The 18,277-nt window shown below is 33.9% G+C and overlaps 2 protein-coding genes across 3 annotated transcripts in view; one reads left to right on the top strand and one right to left on the bottom strand.

The window, feature by feature from the left end:
• Positions 1 to 3,911: 3,911 nt before the first annotated feature.
• On the bottom strand, positions 3,912 to 6,904 carry LOC138309736 (large ribosomal subunit protein eL30). Its single transcript, XM_069250955.1, has 5 exons — positions 6,816 to 6,904; positions 6,648 to 6,693; positions 5,694 to 5,839; positions 4,571 to 4,701; positions 3,912 to 4,017 (listed from the first exon to the last, which is right to left on the bottom strand). Exons 2-5 carry the CDS (start codon positions 6,666 to 6,668, stop codon positions 3,971 to 3,973), a joined length of 345 nt encoding a protein of 114 aa, XP_069107056.1. The 5' UTR covers positions 6,669 to 6,693; positions 6,816 to 6,904; the 3' UTR covers positions 3,912 to 3,970.
• Positions 6,889 to 18,277, top strand: part of LOC138309734 (WD repeat-containing protein 35-like) — a 26,430-nt gene continuing 15,041 nt past the window's right edge. For both annotated transcript variants that reach the window (XM_069250954.1, XM_069250953.1), the window contains exons 1-14: positions 6,889 to 7,016; positions 7,354 to 7,471; positions 9,529 to 9,603; positions 10,337 to 10,429; positions 10,805 to 10,906; positions 11,271 to 11,350; positions 12,076 to 12,156; positions 12,724 to 12,889; positions 13,475 to 13,620; positions 14,131 to 14,256; positions 15,147 to 15,239; positions 15,948 to 16,040; positions 16,571 to 16,767; positions 17,581 to 17,653. In XM_069250954.1, coding sequence (XP_069107055.1) covers positions 6,993 to 7,016; positions 7,354 to 7,471; positions 9,529 to 9,603; positions 10,337 to 10,429; positions 10,805 to 10,906; positions 11,271 to 11,350; positions 12,076 to 12,156; positions 12,724 to 12,889; positions 13,475 to 13,620; positions 14,131 to 14,256; positions 15,147 to 15,239; positions 15,948 to 16,040; positions 16,571 to 16,767; positions 17,581 to 17,653 — 1,467 coding nt within the window. In that variant the 5' untranslated portion in view covers positions 6,889 to 6,992. The remainder of the gene's footprint in view (positions 7,017 to 7,353; positions 7,472 to 9,528; positions 9,604 to 10,336; positions 10,430 to 10,804; positions 10,907 to 11,270; positions 11,351 to 12,075; positions 12,157 to 12,723; positions 12,890 to 13,474; positions 13,621 to 14,130; positions 14,257 to 15,146; positions 15,240 to 15,947; positions 16,041 to 16,570; positions 16,768 to 17,580; positions 17,654 to 18,277) is intronic.

Below are 18,277 nucleotides of genomic sequence, written 5' to 3'. Positions count from 1 at the left end.
ATGAACATAAAATACTGAAAAATCTACGACATTGTGAAGTATTTAAATTGAAACCGTTTAAATTCTTGATCGTTTAGCAATACCATTGAGTAGGTACAATATGTACGCTGTACTCATACCCAAGCCAATGTCACGTAAGTTAAACTAACGAATAACCACCGAGGAGTTGATGAATAACTTAGGAAGGATAAAACGACAGTGATAGTAAACACTGGGATATCGAGGATGGCATGCCCTTTTGGGTAGATCTTGATTGTGACGTCATGTGTTTGCAAGCGTAACGTCATACTTTTCGGTGAAAATGCGCTCACAAAATAATGCCGTAACAATCGATGCCTACCCGCAAGGGAGCTAACTCTGTAATATGCAAAGACGGAATACATGCTGTGTATGTATTGCACGACGTGTGTTTACGACGTTACAAAAGATGAAGATGTGTTTGAAACATGTCTACATTTGCGACGTTCTACATCCCTCTCGATGAAGGGATAAAACAATTTAATCCTCTAGAATGGAAAAAAAATCCCGTTTCTTCTATGTGTGAACACAGAGGGTTGGTATCTTAACTATTGAGAAAGTTTTTGGCTCATCAGCATTCGACAATCCTCGTACATAAGGAAATCTTGGTTAAAATAACCCATTCTGTTAAACGTCTTAGCTAGATCTCCTTCTTGTTTGTTGCAGCCTTGTTATAGACGACAACATGCTATTATTTTGTATTTTTATCTGACTCACAGGGATCTGAGAATTAGAAACAGATCCATGATTATATAATCTGTAGCTAATTCTCATATCCCTGTGTCTGGTGGGTCCATGATTATATAATCTGTTGCTAATTCTCATATCCCTGTGTCTGGTGGGTCCATGATTATATAATATGTAACTAATTCTCAGATCCCTGTGATCTGACTCTTTATACCGTATATGTGAATAAAGTACTTCCAACTGTTTGTTAAAATTCAAATTTTTTTTGCATCCAAATGCAAACAAGCATAAAGGGAACGATTCAATAATTTTCATTATATGGAAATATGACATCTACAAGCATATGATGACGGAGGACTTCAATATAATAATGAACTATATACACATATGTTTATATACATGACGAAGCCACATTGATATTGATGACAAGTTTCCACATGGAATCGCTTAGAAATCGTTACAAATATACATATTACCTGAAACTTTGATTTTTGACGTCATACAACGGACCCAAATATTCTCTTGACGAAAGTCTTTTTTCGCCAGAAGATGTGATAAAATTATTGCTCATGTAACAACGGTTGTTTTATGTCATACAAGTCAAATGTCAAAGCTCTTTTTCTCGGTGTTACTGTGTTCCTCCGACCAGCCTCAGGAAACAGTTTATAGGGTTGGTCCCAACACCTTTATTGGGAAAACAGTTTTGACTGTTGACTGATAATGCATGAAACAACTGTATATTGTGTCTTCGTGTGACAGCGGAACTCTTTCCTGTTTTATAATGTTGTCAACCAGAATCATAATACTTCAGAAGGAAACAATGAAACGAGAGGCCGGGAGCCTCAAATGTCATGTAGACCATGTAGCACCCTCGACAACCATGGGGTTACTATCACTGTCGTCATATCCACCCCTGGACTATCTCATATTGTAAAAACTGAAGGTATTTCGAGAGAATAAACAGACCAATCACAGGCCAGCAGACACTTCCTATGTCGGTTACAGAGAGCAACGCCCATGTACATCAAATGGACCAAATTAACTGTTCAGTTTAAGAGTCTTCAATTTTACCATGAGATAGTCCAGTGGTGGATATAACGACAGTGATAGTAACCGCTGGAGTATCTCGAGTGGATTGTTCTAGTGTTAGTCGTCTATGCGTGTAACTTTGCAGCTGGGGAATCGAAGATCCTTCCGAATCTTACATGTATTGCACACGCAACTTGTATACTGCACTATTTCATTGTGGATGCTGTTAACATGTACATGTATGTTTACGAGAATAAAAATCACTTCTTTGTGAAACACAATACATGTATTTGTATTTTCACATTACCCCGACCGTTTACATATATAATAAACAAAAAAAACCAAGTTAATAACGAAAAATTAAGATGTCAAATCATTGAACATTTTTTTCTAATTCCATCTTTTAAGTTAGAATATAAAATGCTAATTTCTGAACGACACACTAGTAATATTGGCCGCCAGTTCGTAATACAGATATAACGATAAAATGTTTTACATTAGACTGAGCATGTCGAAGAAAAAGCAATGTGACACGACTTCTTTCAAACGCCGTGGAGCGCATCTTCACTGTGCATAAGTGACAATTCAATGGGTCATGACTTCCCATAATAAATCACCTGCTCTCGACAAAACTGTAATTTATAGACTAAGTGTATACGTATACAGGTTTAGTAACAGGTGTGGGTAAGTAACAGATTAGATCATGTGTCAATGGGCCCAATGGGTCTAGCGCTCAGTTTGATACACAATCAGATTTAGTTACATTCCAACTAGTCCGCTAAACCTGCCTATAATTATTAGGCTTTTTTTTAATTTTTTTTTTTTTTTTTTGCCTAATATATAGTCAGCTCGCGGTACCCTCTTAAAAATGTGAAATCGTAGGCCAGATTTGGCCTACGCTACGTCAGCGGCATATTTCTAATATATCGTCCAAATCGGGCCTACGATTTCACATTTTAAGAGGTACCGCGAGCTGACTAAGCATTAGGCAAAACAAATTTAAAAAAGCCTAATAATATAGGCAGGTTTAGCGGACTACATTCCAACAAACTTGACAGCTCTTCATTAGTTCTCTATCACGTATGCATAGAACCTTGGATAAAGGTCTGTGTCAACCCATTCTATCTTATAGTAAAACTGGAGGCAGCTCAGGAGAACAAATCTGACCAATCACAGGCCTGCAGAGATTTCATTATAAGATTACAGAATCGACGCCAAAGTTCTAATCAACAGTCAACCAGTGTACTGTTATACAATTCCGTTGATGTTCATCTAATTACCAGTTTTATCGTTGTTGTTGCCTAAAGTTTTACTACGAGATAGTCCAGGGGTGGATATAACGACAGTAATAGCAATCCATTTGATTATAGACGATGGCCACAACCACACTCCTGGTCAATGATCGAATTTCGCTGCAACTTATCAATGCAGTTTTTTTTTAAATTTAATTCATTTGAACAAACTTTATAGCTTATACAGCCAAGCAAATATCTGGTTTCTGGGCTTTTTTTATTGTATGAAAAGAATCACGAATTGAAAGGTCAAGGTCATTTCAAGGTTGAAGTTGATGTACCAGCGCAACACATGCAATTTACATCCTATAACAACCAGAATTCCTCAGACGTGCAATCTTATTGCTTGAAATATGGTTTAGTTGAATTTTTTGTGTGAAAATGTTCATGCCCATTTTAAGTATGCATAAAGTTATCAGCCATGATCGATCTTCTTAATCAATTACCAGTAAATTTATGACCTTTGTTGAATATAAAGCCAAGCAAATATCTGGTTTTCAATCATTACACTTATTGAAGTAAAGGTCAAGAGAGAATCAGGACCCATGTCATTTCCAGTCTAACAAGAAAGATACCAATCAGTCCTTTAAATTAATTTTCAGTGTACAATATACAAACACACTTTCTTTTTCAACACAAGTTTTTCGGTCAAGATTATCTTGGAGAATCAGGACCCATGTCATTTCCAGTCTAACAAGAAAGATATCAATCAGTCCTTTACAAATGTAAATTAATTTTCAGTGTATAATATACAAACATACTTTCTTTTTCAACACAAGTTTTTCACAAAAATTTCAACTTAACAGTTGAGTACCAAGGTCAAAATGACCAAGTCAATAAGACTGTGAGGGCGTCAAAATTCTGAATAATGACAACAATTTTAGATTGTTTGACCCCCACTTTAATCATCACATAACAGTAACAATAAAATCGAGTGTCCGTGTTCACTGCTGCTGTTCTGATGGCATGTTACGGATGATGTCAGAGTCACCTGTAATACAAATAGATATAATTAGCAACAGTAATCAAAGGGAAACAACTCCAACTTTTAAATGCCCTTCACGGAAATATATAAAAGAAAAGATATATATTTGAGATAAATTTTTTTCTTCCCCTTTCTAGTAAAATAACCCGAAGGTCAGAGATGAGAATAAATGCATTATCAAATTCTATCAATGTACCTCTTATGATCAGTCGCACTGACAAGACAGTTTGAGTAGACCAAGGGAGATAAATTTCTCTTCCACAAGATGAACGTGTTCACTCGGCTATTATAGCCAAGGACACTGCCTGAATCTTATGGTTATTACACGAACATTTAACAAAGTACTTCACATCTACAATTTACATTAAATTTTATTTTTTGGGGACAGAAGTCATTGGGATTCTACTGGAATTTTCTGTTGACTTTTATCAGAATTTTTTGGTTTTTTTTTTTTTGCTATCCCATCCCCTGCTTGAAGCCCAGTCACCACATAAAATGAAATCTCTAAAAGCAACAATATTCCCTCGCCTCTCAAAGAGTGTGTCAGTGTGTGCCGTACCTGGGTCGGTGATGCTGAGGGTGCAGACTCTGAAGTATTTACCACAGGCAGTACCCAACTCTATGTTGTTTCCAGTGTAGTGATGTACGCCAGTTTTAGCCAACATAGCGTAGTACTCAATCTCGCTCTTCCTACAAACACAAAAACGCACTTTACACAAATCTGCAGCAATAATTATACAGATTTTGTACATTCAACTAGATTAAAAGTGATCTTAAGCTATTGTTCATCGTTGACTTGAGATACATATTTAAACCAATGTTAACACATGGCTTCAGGATCAAGAAACGGTTATCAGACGCATCTTCTCCTTACCAAGATTAAGTTTTGTTTTCAAAATATACCATTACCGTATTTGACCTAATAGGTACCCAGGGCACTTAATTCACTGAAAAAAAATAAGGGGAGCTCATTGGGTCAAATAAAGTATCCACTTTTGACCAAAAATTCTTCCAACAGACATTTTCATGATCCAGAATGTAAAATAATTTTATGCTTGATCTAGATCTCCTTCCGCTACTGTCAATTCCTGACCACCATGCTAAAGATGTAGACCTGGTTTTTAATTTCTATGAAGACAAGCCTGGCTCTCTACAGAAATACAACAGTTTGACCACTTTACCTTGCCTACCATCAAGTGCTTTATGTCACCTGTCCAGAATGATCTTAGATGATAGAGATCAGAGTTCAAACCTCTGCATTCCGAAGTCCACTTTGTAAGCAGAAAGCAAACAAGTGTAACAGGTGGATGACTTCATCTTTGCCTGATTTACTCAGACTCCGAAATCACAATCAAGCAAATATTCTCACATAAAGGGCATCCATATCCATTACAATTTAATAAACTTTGAAATTCATCTATTTTACATTGATTTATGAACATTTATTCTAACTTGTATAACTTCATTACAATTTTCTTTATTTTTTCTATTTCTCTTGTTCATATTTTGATATTATCCCTTGGAAGACTTTTTGATAATTTTTTTTTTTTAATTTTGATACTTTCCCTAGGAAAACTTCTTTTATTTATCATTGTAAATCTAATTATAATGATTATACCTTTCAGACTCAATGAGCTGTTTTTACCTGTAAGCGTGAAATTTAGTTTTATTATTTAATTTACCTGAGGGGTGGGGTGTTGTTGGCGATGATGACCAGCTTAGCCTTGCCCTGTCGGAGTGTCTTCAGTGTCTGCTTGTAACCAAGGACATACTTCCCACTCTTCATAACAAGAGCCAATCGAGAGTTGATGTTCTCAATACTCTTCTTCTGAAAACACAATTAGGAAGAATTGTTATTTTTCAGTAAAGAATTGTCTAAGTATTAAGGATGTATGTTTGCAACTTTTATTATAACAGGTAAGGGAAAACAACCAACTTGTGTATTATATGTAAAAAACCTAATGGGAGCATGTTCACTAAAAATCGCCTAAATCGCTTAAATTTTAACTTTTGCTGCAATTTTCATGAAGTTTTCATACGAATTTATGACAATTTACTAAAATATGTTCAACAGAAGCGTAACTTACTTACTTGATGCAATTTTTCTCAAAGTATTACATCTATTTTCAACACATTCTGACATGCAAATATTTAATTTTTGCATTTACGTTATGTATCATATTTAAATAAATGCGATTTGAGAAAATATATGGGGAAAAGTGAACTTAAAAAGCTATTTTATATATTTTTTTTAGCAAATCCATACTCTAATTGAGGTACAACACTTTAGTTTGCATGCAATACGCAAGTTAGTGGTTTTCTCCAAACTGTAAGAAGATCTCGAATTAATTTTCATTTCTGTTTTAATTTTTTTCTCTTTTTTTGGTATCTAATGATTCAAGCATTCGCATTCATTGGAACAATTTAACAACCCCCCCCCCCCCCCCTTTTTTTAAGTTTAAAATAGTTTACATCTTGCTCATTTCCATTCCACCATAACATATCCTATGCATGTTAGTTCCAATTCTCACGCAACATATATATTTAGCGGGTTCGACCTTTCGGACTACAAGATAGGCCTAACGTTACATGTACAGCCATGTGTCTGCACCACGTGGCCTCCATGTCAAACTTACACTTTTCTTTGCTGGAGCCATTTTGAAGTTTGGGGCGAGAAATATCCTGAAATAAAGACACAAACTTTATCAAATACATTGTTTGACTGATAAGGATCACAAATTGATTGATATTACATATTTAATCCGTTAAAATTGCGATAAAACAGCGAGTAATTTCGAACACACCTTCTCCGTTCGGACGACTGGTGAGAAAAGGAAGATCACGTGGTACATCGAAGCTATATCACGCTTATTCTCGCGAGATTCGACATTCCAACGATGGCGGCGATGTGAAGTTCGCCGAAACGGTGCCGAAAAGTTTTCTTGATTTTTGTTTAAAATTCGCAAGAAATAGTTTTAAAAATGTTTGTGTACCTTAGCAAAAAGGTAGGATTTGTTTACAATCACAAATTTATGCTGTAAATATCACAGTCAATCAAAGCAATAACTTGTTACGCCTGGTTGCCAATGAAGCACCTTTCTGCTTGTTTACTTTCTCAGAAACAGATTTAAAATTTGATTCATAGTGATGTATCTCGTCGGTTTTGATAAGAATTTCTAGCATAAAATTTTAAGATGATCTGATTTTGTTAAATAATAGATCGAGATAGATTAGACACTTGTGGTACAAAGCTCATTAGATTCCAAATTGAAAAAAAATCTAGACCCTTCATAAGTATTTCTGCAGAAATAAGAACTGAATTTTTTTTTACTTTATCGACAGATTGCCATTCCTAATAACACCAAACTCCGGTGTGTATCATGGAACAGGGATCAGGGATACATTGCTTGTGGTGGAGAGGAGGGGCTACTCAAAGTCCTCAAATTGGAAATTCAAACGGGTAAATAGTGAAATGAAACCATGTTCATAGCCAGAGATACTCGGTCAACTGGTCCTAACATCAGAGCAATATCTAATGTCTACTGGCAGGTGACCAATTCTCACTGAATAGCAATTCTCGCCATCGAATGTCACAATGTGTACCCTTGAAGGACCAATATTTTTCAGGGTAATAAAATCTTCTGTATGTCAACAAACCAGCAAGAAATAAAATGTACCAATTTTATCAATACAAATATATAATATTTTGTCTTACTTGTACAACAAGTTGTCTATCAATTCGTTATCTATCTATCGCAATACAGAAGATTTCTAACCGCTGGGCGCTGGGTGATGGTCGACCCAATAGGGACCTATTTTCGTCAGGGGGCTGTTTCGCTTATTACAGGGCTCGAATTTCAGGTTGTTTTACTTGCTTTTTGCAAGTAGATATACCAGAATAGCAAGTGGAAAAAATATGCACTTGCTTATTTTAGCAAGTGGTTTTTATCAGGGACAACTGTAAAAATGACATGATGATTGTGAAAAAATGTTTTAATGGAAAATATGGGGACTCAGTTCTTACAATAATGTTGTTGATATACATTATACACCTCACATCATCGTGCAGAAATAAAGGATTTTATATATAACAAAACTGTAATTTGAATATGGATATTAATTATAAGTAAAAATATATTTTAGCAAGAAAAAATTTAGGGCACTTGCTATTTATAGCAAGTGACAAAAAATGTAAAATTTGAGCCCTGTTATTACGAAAATTGAGAGCATTCCAAATAAATGATGAGTAGCAGGCACTTGTGAGATCGTGTTTTAGCTGAAAATTTCTTGTAGTTACATCAATTTTAAATCTTTACACCTATTTGTGATTGAAAGTGGTGAACACCTTTGTTTACATAGAATAAAGTTATGTTTTCAACAGTACCGCACCAAAAATTTCAGGTAAGTTGAATCGACAAAATAATTTGTAATAACCCAAATTTTGGGCTATGAATCACATGATCAGACACGTGACTTCCGGTACTTTGTTGACATACTGCTGATCAGTGCACATGGACAGTCAAACGCTGACGGTAGGGTTTTAAAGTTTCATTTAAAATGGACTTAAGAAAATACCTTCGTTTTGGGGTATACTTCTACATCGATTTTATAAAATCACTTGGTTATAGCACACACACCCTTTTAAGCAAAACAAATCTTCCTTGATCAAATCTGCTTTGGCAGACGACACTCTTTATGAAATCACGCGATAGTTCATGAGATATAAGCAAAATTGTAAACATGACGAAAACAAGTCCCTGACGAATTTAGGGCACTTGACCATACTTGTATGATCACACAAACATTTTCAGACATTTTTTTTTGTGAAAATCGGCATGATAGTGTCTTCTATCAGAATATGATTTTATTAATGCATTTTGAGTGGTAATCAACACCTGCAGATGCAGTGGCAAGAATCGGTTCTTGGCGAGAACTGATTGCTTGCCATTGCTGAATCGACTGGCGACCTGCTCTGGCCAAGTACCAATTAATTCTCACCATCACATCTGTATGATTTAAAACCATACAAATTTACGTTATTCAGGTCATCTTCTGATGGAAGACATGTTGGTTTCCACAAAAATTGTCTGAAATTTTGTGTGTGATTATACAGATACAAATGTGATGGGAAAAATGGGTACTTGGGTGACCATCAGTATCGAGTCATAATGATAAGTCTGGTGTCAGGGCCACAGAATAATTCAGATAAAGCGTAGTAATTTCAGACTTTCCTATTTCCTAGTGATGTCTAAGTCTGGTGTCAGGGCCAGAGTATATCAGGTTACATTTTTCTAGTAAATATGAATTAACTACATATCACATCTGCAGTAATATCAAAAATATTGTTTCTCATGATTCTCTATCTGGCACCGACATTCAAATTAATACCTATTACCTAGAATCATTTGAGCTTCTATCTGCATAGATAATTGAATGACAATGGGCCATTTTAGGAATAATAACTGAAAGTTTTTGTTTTTCTATAATTACCCTATATATAATTTGATTTTATTACAGGGAAAGATACAAAGGTGAAGGGTCTAGCTGCTCCAAGTAACCTGTCGATGAACCAGACACTGGAGGGACATAGTGGTTTGTACGGCTAGGAAAATCCTCTGTAGACTGTATACCTATAGGATTTAGGTTGACTGTAAATGTTTAGTGCTAATCTAATTTGAGTGTGTGTTTTTTAATGACTGCACTAAAATATGATTATGATAATAATATTTTCTGTATATCGTATGGTGTTTCCCTGAATTCTCCATTGCTCTTACCTGTTCAAGATTGATTTTGGGCTACAGGGATCTGATTGAACCAATTTTAGAACATTAACATGAAGTTATTTTTATACTCCGCATGATTTGATTACAGGAACTATTTGAATTTTTTATTTAAATAACAGTAACATACAAGTGTATCTTGTACACATTGTAAAAAAAATGTGAAATCAAGATGTTTTATGTGTTTGTCATTCCTTGGAATTCTGAATAATTCTTTAGCATCTAATTAGCACAATAACGTTTGTTGTTATACCCCTATATAATCATTTCTATATAAACTCTATTGACAAAATACCAATGAATGAACTGTTCCATCGAGCAGTCCAAAGAACTGTTAAAATTGACTGTTAAAATGTGCTGTTGGACCACAGTGACGTGACACGTACAATTAGTGAAGTCTTCGGCCTCGGGCAACAGTTTGTCTTCAGGTCCAACAAATCATCTGTTGCCCTCAATCCCAGTCAAAAACTGTATACTATTTCATGTAATATGTTAGCATACATGTGCTTTTCGGTTTTAAAATATGTTTTGATTTCACTTTACAGGAGCTGTACAGGTAGTGACATGGAATGAACACTACCAAAAACTGACCACCAGTGACCAATATGGACTCATCATTGTCTGGATGTTGTACAAAGGTAAAAAAAAATTAAATCTTTTAAAAATCTTTTAATTTCAGGTTCCTGCATAAAGTATTATTTAGATTTCATGGAATATAACATGTATGATATCTAGTAATCTAATACAATGTACTTAGAATCTCAAGTTATACTCTTATACAATATCGATGGAATGAAAAAAATAAAAAAAAATACTTAAAATGAATATAACACGATGGTTTTCATTGTTGAGATAAAATTCAATTTTGGATAAAAAAAAGATTCTAGAGTGAAACTGATGTTCACTCCCCTTACAATAATATTCTCACAGAGTTGCTTTATATACACTTGTTAGCTTCGACACAAGGACTTGCTAAATATCAAATATCTTTATTCTGTGTATTTTTAACACAGGCTCTTGGTATGAGGAGATGATCAACAACAGAAATAAGTCGGTAGTGAGGAGTATGGGGTGGAACGCCGATGGACAGAAGATCTGTATTGTCTATCAGGATGGTAAGTAACATTGTATACTTAAAATAAAACTATCATTTATTTCAAAATTTAAGTACCAGATTGGTTAATTTAGGATTATCTGTATGTTTATAAATGGTTTTATTTTAAAATTGAAGTACTATTTAAGAAACATTGGTTAATGTAGGATAATCATTATGTTTATAAATGATTAAAACTTTATAATAATCAATCATAGTTATTAAGTCAGGAATTAATTACCAAGCCAAAAATGAAATTGACGGATATTGAATAAAAGAAGAAAAAAGAAAGGACCTATGAAATAATTAAAAAACTATGTGAATAATTTGATATGATTGACAGTTATTTTTACTTTTGATAGTGATTTGTTTAAAATTTATTTCAGGGGCTGTGATCGTTGGCTCTGTTGATGGTAACAGGATCTGGGGCAAGGAGTTAAGGGGACAGGAGCTCAATCATGTTGAGGTAGGCTGATATTATTGTATTGGATCGTATTTCAATAATGTTGTTTTCAATAGGGCGTGAGCTGGGTGTTCCGGCTCAATCTAATTAAAATTTGACTTGTAATTCCGCTCCACTACGATACCCTACATTACGCTCCAATACAAGATCTAACGATGCCTGTTCGGGGTCACCTCAGTATGACCCATGGTCTATAATAGGAACATCTCTAGACGTACTGTTCTCCGTTTATATTTCCGAATGAATAAACCATACCAAAATTCCGTTGGTGAGACTCTGATTGGCTAACCACAGGGGTCATGCTGAGGTGACCTCGAATGGGACAATGTTAGATCTTGTATTGGAGCGTAACTTAGAGCATGCTGGTGGAACGGAATCACAAGTCTTATTTTAATTAGATTGTGTTCCTCCTCAGATGAAATGTCCCTTTATGTAATTGGAAGAGAGTTCTAAAAAAAATAAGTGGGGTCCTTTGATTTTCTATGCTTAAAAGAGATATTGGGACGCCGTTATCATAAACCCTCAATTATATCTATAGAGTATTATCAATTTTTGTTAAAGCAAAGTGGATATTTTCCACTATATTTTCAATGTGATTTCAGGAATATGAAGTTTTTCAGTGTCAGTCGGGTTTGATTTGGATTGATTAGCTTGTCTTTTCTATGCTAAAGACTAATTCGATATTTCTTGTCTTGTCAATGATTTAACGATAATTCTTTCATTGGTAGTGGTCACCAGATGGGAAATTTATCTTGTTTGGAATGGCCAATGGAGAAGTCCATGTTTACGACAACACTGGTAACTTTATTGTAAGTATTTTGATTGACGGAATAATTAACAGTGCATAACTACAAGTGTAAGATTCTATTTATCACATTACTGATGTTAAATGGAAACATGGGCAAAAATTTGTTTTTATGAAAAACAGGCACAATCATGCTTGGATGTGTTGTTTCTGTCTCATACACCATCAATTTATTTATCATGACATCCTAATTTCCTGTTACTTCAAAATAGACTATTTAAGTGTTATTATTTATGTAAAATTGCACAGTCTTGTGCTTTACAGTATATAAGAGTATAAGACAAATCTGTATGACATGGTTAAACAAGCCAGTTTTAATATGTGGTTTTGGCATAAGTTTTGTTCTTTAGATAATATTTCCTGTATTTCTAGTGTCATCACCAGTCTGTACACATGCAATAAGGAGACAGATTATAAAGTATTGTATACTTTCTTCTGAATCCTTACATTTTTTTATACTATTATTAAAAAAAAAAAAAAAAAAAATGAAATAAAGCACGGTTTCTTTAAACTAAATATTTCATGTCAATATCAGTATTTGTTTGATGTAATATCCTGATGTTGCTTACAGTCTAAGGTCCAGATCTACTGTCTGTCCGGGGTGAGTGGAGCAATCCATATCGCAGGCCTCCAGTGGTACAACGGTAACCATGGTTACATAGAACCAAACTGTCCCTCCCTAGCTATCTGTTTCGACAGCGGACGGTGTCAGATCATGCGATCGGAGACTGACGAAAGTAAGTAAATAGTAATAGCTTAAATGGGGAACTTTCAAATTGTTCAATCAAATTACAACCTTCAAATTTCTTTACAGCAATATTTCGTGTATGTAGTTATCTTGCCATATGTACATGAAGATGCATGCTGGGACGAAATTTCATATTTAGTTTATGTAGCTAAATGGGAATGTACGTAAATCATCAGAATTAATAATGCAATAGAATAATGTGTCAGAAAATAGATCTTGTACTGTGATAACTTTATATGTTTTTGAAAAAAAGACAATGATTGCTTCTACTTCATCTAATTGGCCTGTAATTTTCATTTCAAATTCCTTCCACATTGAGTCCCAAGGACTCCCATCGTTTTATTTAAGGAGTCCCTTGGCATTTTTGTGCATCAGAGACGCAGAAAACCTGCATCCGGGAAATCACTGAATGAATAAAGCAATTTTGGAATTAATTTACATTTTCTAGTGTTCAAATTACATGTACTTTACATGTAATGTTGATGGCTTGTTAGTTTATATAAAATTACAGGAACTTTATGTTTTTGGTTGTTTGATATTTTGCACTAAATGTGTAATGTTGATGGTTTTTTAGCTCCAGTTCTGATCGACACGGGGATGACGGTGGCCCAGATAGCCTGGAACCACACCGGCGCTGTGATGGCCGTGGCAGGATCCCAGAGGACCATCGGACAGGAAAAGGATATCAACGTCGTACAGTTTTACTCTCCATTTGGGGAGGTAGATCAATAATGATGCCAAGAAATCTGTATAATTTTGTGTCAGTTCAAAAATTTTGCGATTTTGTCTTTAACAATAAAACAAATAAATCAAATTTCCACATTTCCATATCTGACTTTTAAGTACATATTGTTTCTCTGTTTTTCCATGGAATTGTTAGAATTATTTTTAATAAAAGTTATTTGCTATACAGTATCATTTACATTTTTTATGAAGTCGGGTGTTTCTTACCTCATTCACCCCTGATGACACATTTAGACTCTCCTAAATCAAGGTCTAGAACAGTCCATTATGAAATTTCAGGGGTTAATCCATTTTTTAAAAACTGATTGAATCAAGTTCTAGAGCAGCCTATGATGAAATTTCAGGGGTTAATCTGATAGAGAATTTTGAAAATGTGATTTATTTTTAAAATTAATTTAAAACTAGTATATAAATACTATAGAGTTTAGCCGACTTTATCAACTTCTGTGTTGCCTGTTCCTTACACTTGTTTTCTTGGTTTGGCAGCATCTACGTACCCTGAAGGTTCCAGGAAAGACCATGTATTCTTGTTCCTGGGAAGGAGGCAGTTTGAGGATCGCTCTGGCCGTCGACAGCTTCATTTACTTTGCCAACATCCGACCAGATTACAAAGTATAAGAATGAGCACATTTTCTAATGTTGTACCAAAAAATAAAAAATACAACAACATTTAAAGATGCTCCACCGCTGACAAATGGATTTTTTCTGCTACCATACACAGGAGCAGATAATTTAGTAGTTTTCTTCGGTAACAAAAGTTACTTTCTTTACACCATTACCACCATTGAAATCTTTGTGGTTCTTATTTTACTTCAAGAAAAAAAATATAAAAAATGATTAATTGCATCCTGCAAAAATTCTGTTTCACTATGTCCTATATGGAAAGAAGTACTGATTGTGCACGCACAAAAAGCAAAATAAGTTATTTTATGTTATTTTTTGTGTTTATTAGACATTATAAACATGATTAAACATCAGTTATTATTCAAAGGATGAGAATCATTTATGCTCTGTCGGCGGTGGAGCATCTTTAAGGCTATTGCGGTAAAACATTTATCCCACTGAAGGACTCTAGGTTTTGTTTAGGATTAACAACCAAAGTGTTTATGAAATAAAATGCAGGGATGTACTTGGAAGGAAATCAAACTATAGATATAATTTACTTGGAGTCTTGGAGTCACATTGATATGTGGAATAGTCCTAAGAATCAAAACAATAATTTTTGATGCAAGGAGTGTAAGACTGAATTTTGTTTTACTAAAATTATTTTAATATTCAGCATTCCTATTTTTTAATTGAATTGTGTTTTATAAATGTTTATCAAAATAATGCTAAAACACTGAAAACCTGTATTGATTTGACCAGCAGACTTCTTTGAAAACCAAAATATTAATTTCATAGATGCAATAACAGTTTAACCTGCAATTTATAATGTATGATATGACATACTTTTGAAATATCTCAAAAATGAAATATAACTTTCATACATTTGACTTTTTTAGTGGGGATACTGTTCCAACACTGTTGTCTACTCCTTCAGTAAACCAGAAAGGATTGAACACTGTGTCATCTTCTGGGACACAAAGAATGGAGAGGTAAGTTGTGATAGATTTACTTAAGAATACAAAAATAAAACCTACTGTAGAATGGAAATGTTTTTTAAAAGAAAGTCAACTGATTGAATTTGTTTACTTTCATTATTATGCTGACTACTACAATTGAAATACTATATAATCAGTCAAATTTCAAACAACAACCAAAGTCTCTGTTAATTAAAACAGAAACTTTAAAAAAAAAATTCTTTCTGTTTATTTAATGCAGTTTATCCACCTTGCGTGTGAAAATGTTGGATAAGAAATTAAAAAATTTGGGAAATTTTCGTTATAGAATAAATCATACAGTTTTGGATTGTAATTAAAACAGTTGTTGATAAGTTAATATTACACATGATAGATTGAATTTAAACCAGATCCAAATTCTTAGTTTAATATCAAAGATGTCTCTAGATGTAATTCTTCCTTTTTGCACATCATTGCACATCATTATCAAGTTATCTCCCCTTAATTTTAAATGTATACTGGTAACTGATGAACTGCAATGTTGAATTTTTGTGTGTGAAATAATGTTATAGAATTTAAAACAAAATGTAAAATGATTATAATTTAATAAGTTTCATCAATGTCTTAACAAACTTTTTTATCTCCCCTTTAATAGTAGACTCCCTTGATACAAAATATTTTAATATTTTCTATGGAGGTAAGCTCCATATAATCTTGCACCATACACATTTATTTATTTCACAGAAATATGTGAAGTATGTTAGAAATCTCATCGCTATCACTGCATGTGGAGACTACTGTTGTCTGGCAACCAAGGCTGATGAAGCTATAGGTCAGGTAGGTGGGAACGTATTGAGAGGAAAAAAAACCAGGAAAAAACCAATAACTTTTTTTTAATTTTAAAACTTGATGTAAATCTTCACTATGTGATTTGTATTTTGATACTTTCATTAATATATTGTATATTAAGTATCTGACAGAACCTCTCTGGATTATGTATTGAATTTTAAAATACACAAAATTGTCCATTCCCCAGACAATATTAAGCCACACACAATGCTTGTATAAATGTGTGCTCATTCAAAATCAGGACGAATGCAAAGTCACACACAGTACTTGGGCAGCTTGATTGACACAGCTTGGTTGACAATCATAAACCTGCATTCTGGTTCTTCTTAACAGAATGGAACTCCTCTAGGCTTTACAATTAACTGTACTGTAATCATTGTATGTGATGATGTTTTGAAATTCCATTGGAACCCGTCTAGACTTTATATTTAACTTTACTATAATTACAGTATGTGCTGGTGCTTTGTATTCTATTGGAACCCCTCTGGACTTCATATTTAACTTTACTATAATTACAGTATGTGCTGGTGCTTTGTAACTCTATTGGAACCCCTCTGGACTCTAAGTATGTAGAGATAGATCCCGTCTACTTGACCATGACTAAGACACACATCGTGGCGGCCTCCAAGGAAGCAATATACACTTGGCAGTTTAAGAATCCGAAAAAACTTTCTACGCTAGAGGTTGCTGGTAGGAGACGAACTGGAACAGAAAGGTATGCAGAATTTTCATTTTGAGAGGAAGTTATATATTTTACCAGAGTTTTTGTAAAGCCTTTGTAGAGTCCGATAGAAAAATATCTCTGGACCCTATTCCCAGTCTAAAGTTGAAAAAGTAGCTCTGTACCCATTCCCAATAATGCGGTATGCAAATTTTGTTAAAACATTTGAATGCAAATGAGTATTTCCATTAATGACAAAATGATGTGAAAAGCTTCGACAATAACATTAATATTCTTTTCCCAAATTCAGTAAATATTTTCCTTATTGTGGTAAAATTAAGTTAAAACCCCCAAACCAAAATGATGTGAAAAGCTTCGACAATAACATTAATATCTTGTTAGATTTGAAGGCATTTCGCAAATATGGTATATTTTTTCTGGAACTTTTCAAAATTGAAAAAAGAATTATTGAAGTTATACTTTTTATATTTTAGAGTTTTTTGATGATATTGTTGTTATTTTCCCAATTTTGCTTAGGTCCTTTTCCCAAAAGAGCTGGCAAAAACCCTGTTTTACATTGTCCGTGCTCAATCACTGATTTCAAATGTTAGGACTGTAGTAGAATAATAAATCTGACTGAAAATAAATAATTTTCGTCCTCACGAAAATAACCGACTATTCGGCGCTCTTTCAATAGTTCTTCAGTTTAAAATTTAAGGCAAATATCATGTAAAGTATGGGTTAAAGTTTAAAAAAAATAGAATCTTTGACTTTCCTAAGCAACCAAATACTTGTGTGTTAGTAGTTACACAATCTACATATTAAAGATTTTTATTTGATTTTATTATAGTTTGATATGATTTGTAGATTGTACCATATTGATGACCAGCCGACAGGATCTGCTGCACAAGATGAAGTGGACTTCAGCAAAGCCTATAATGTAAGTCAGTAAGATTGATGGGAAGTTTGATATGGCCACAGTGTATTTCTAGGGAGTTTTTAATACTTACTAAAAACCCTCATACTTTATTAATTTTCGGTCATGATATTATGTCTTTGCAAATTTATTATTACAGAGTTATCTGCCCTTGTTTGTAGATATTGATTGTGACGTTATGTGTTTGCAAACGTAACGTCAGAATTTTAAGAGAATAAAAAGGCCGCAATGAATACTTGCCTGCAAGGGAGGTAAATCTGTAATATACAAAGGCAGAATACCATTCTTTATATAAACCAGACTTGATATGCAAGTCATAAGGAGTCAACTTTTATATTAACACTAGGTTTAATCATATAAAGAGTCTGTGTAATAACGACTTTTGCTTATGTTAACCATCACAATATGGATTTGGTAAACACAATCTGTACATAATAAACTAATTACTACATTTTATTTTGATGTTTTTTCCAGTGAATTACTGTCGAGTCTTGTTAACTCTTAAGTTACCAAGACTTCTGTGACACTTTATGTGGATATACATGTATATACCGTACTTAAATTTCATAATTGCCTCTGTTCACATATTCCTCAGTTTCTCTATATTTAATATATAGGTAATCGTAT

Source organism: Argopecten irradians, chromosome 15 (assembly GCF_041381155.1).
Source record: "Argopecten irradians isolate NY chromosome 15, Ai_NY, whole genome shotgun sequence".
Taxonomy (NCBI): domain Eukaryota; kingdom Metazoa; phylum Mollusca; class Bivalvia; order Pectinida; family Pectinidae; genus Argopecten; species Argopecten irradians.
The sequence above is the reverse complement of the archived record's forward strand: the minus strand, read 5'-3'. Positions and strand labels throughout refer to the sequence as shown.

Coding starts and splice junctions, on each gene's coding strand:
- LOC138309736 (XM_069250955.1), bottom strand. CDS start 6,668: ATGGCTCCAGCAAAGAAAAGT. Junction 5,840..6,647: donor TGGCTCCAGCAAAGAAAAGT/GTAAGTTTGACA, acceptor TTGTGTTTTCAG/AAGAAGAGTATTGAGAACAT. Junction 4,702..5,693: donor AACAACACCCCACCCCTCAG/GTAAATTAAATA, acceptor TTGTGTTTGTAG/GAAGAGCGAGATTGAGTACT.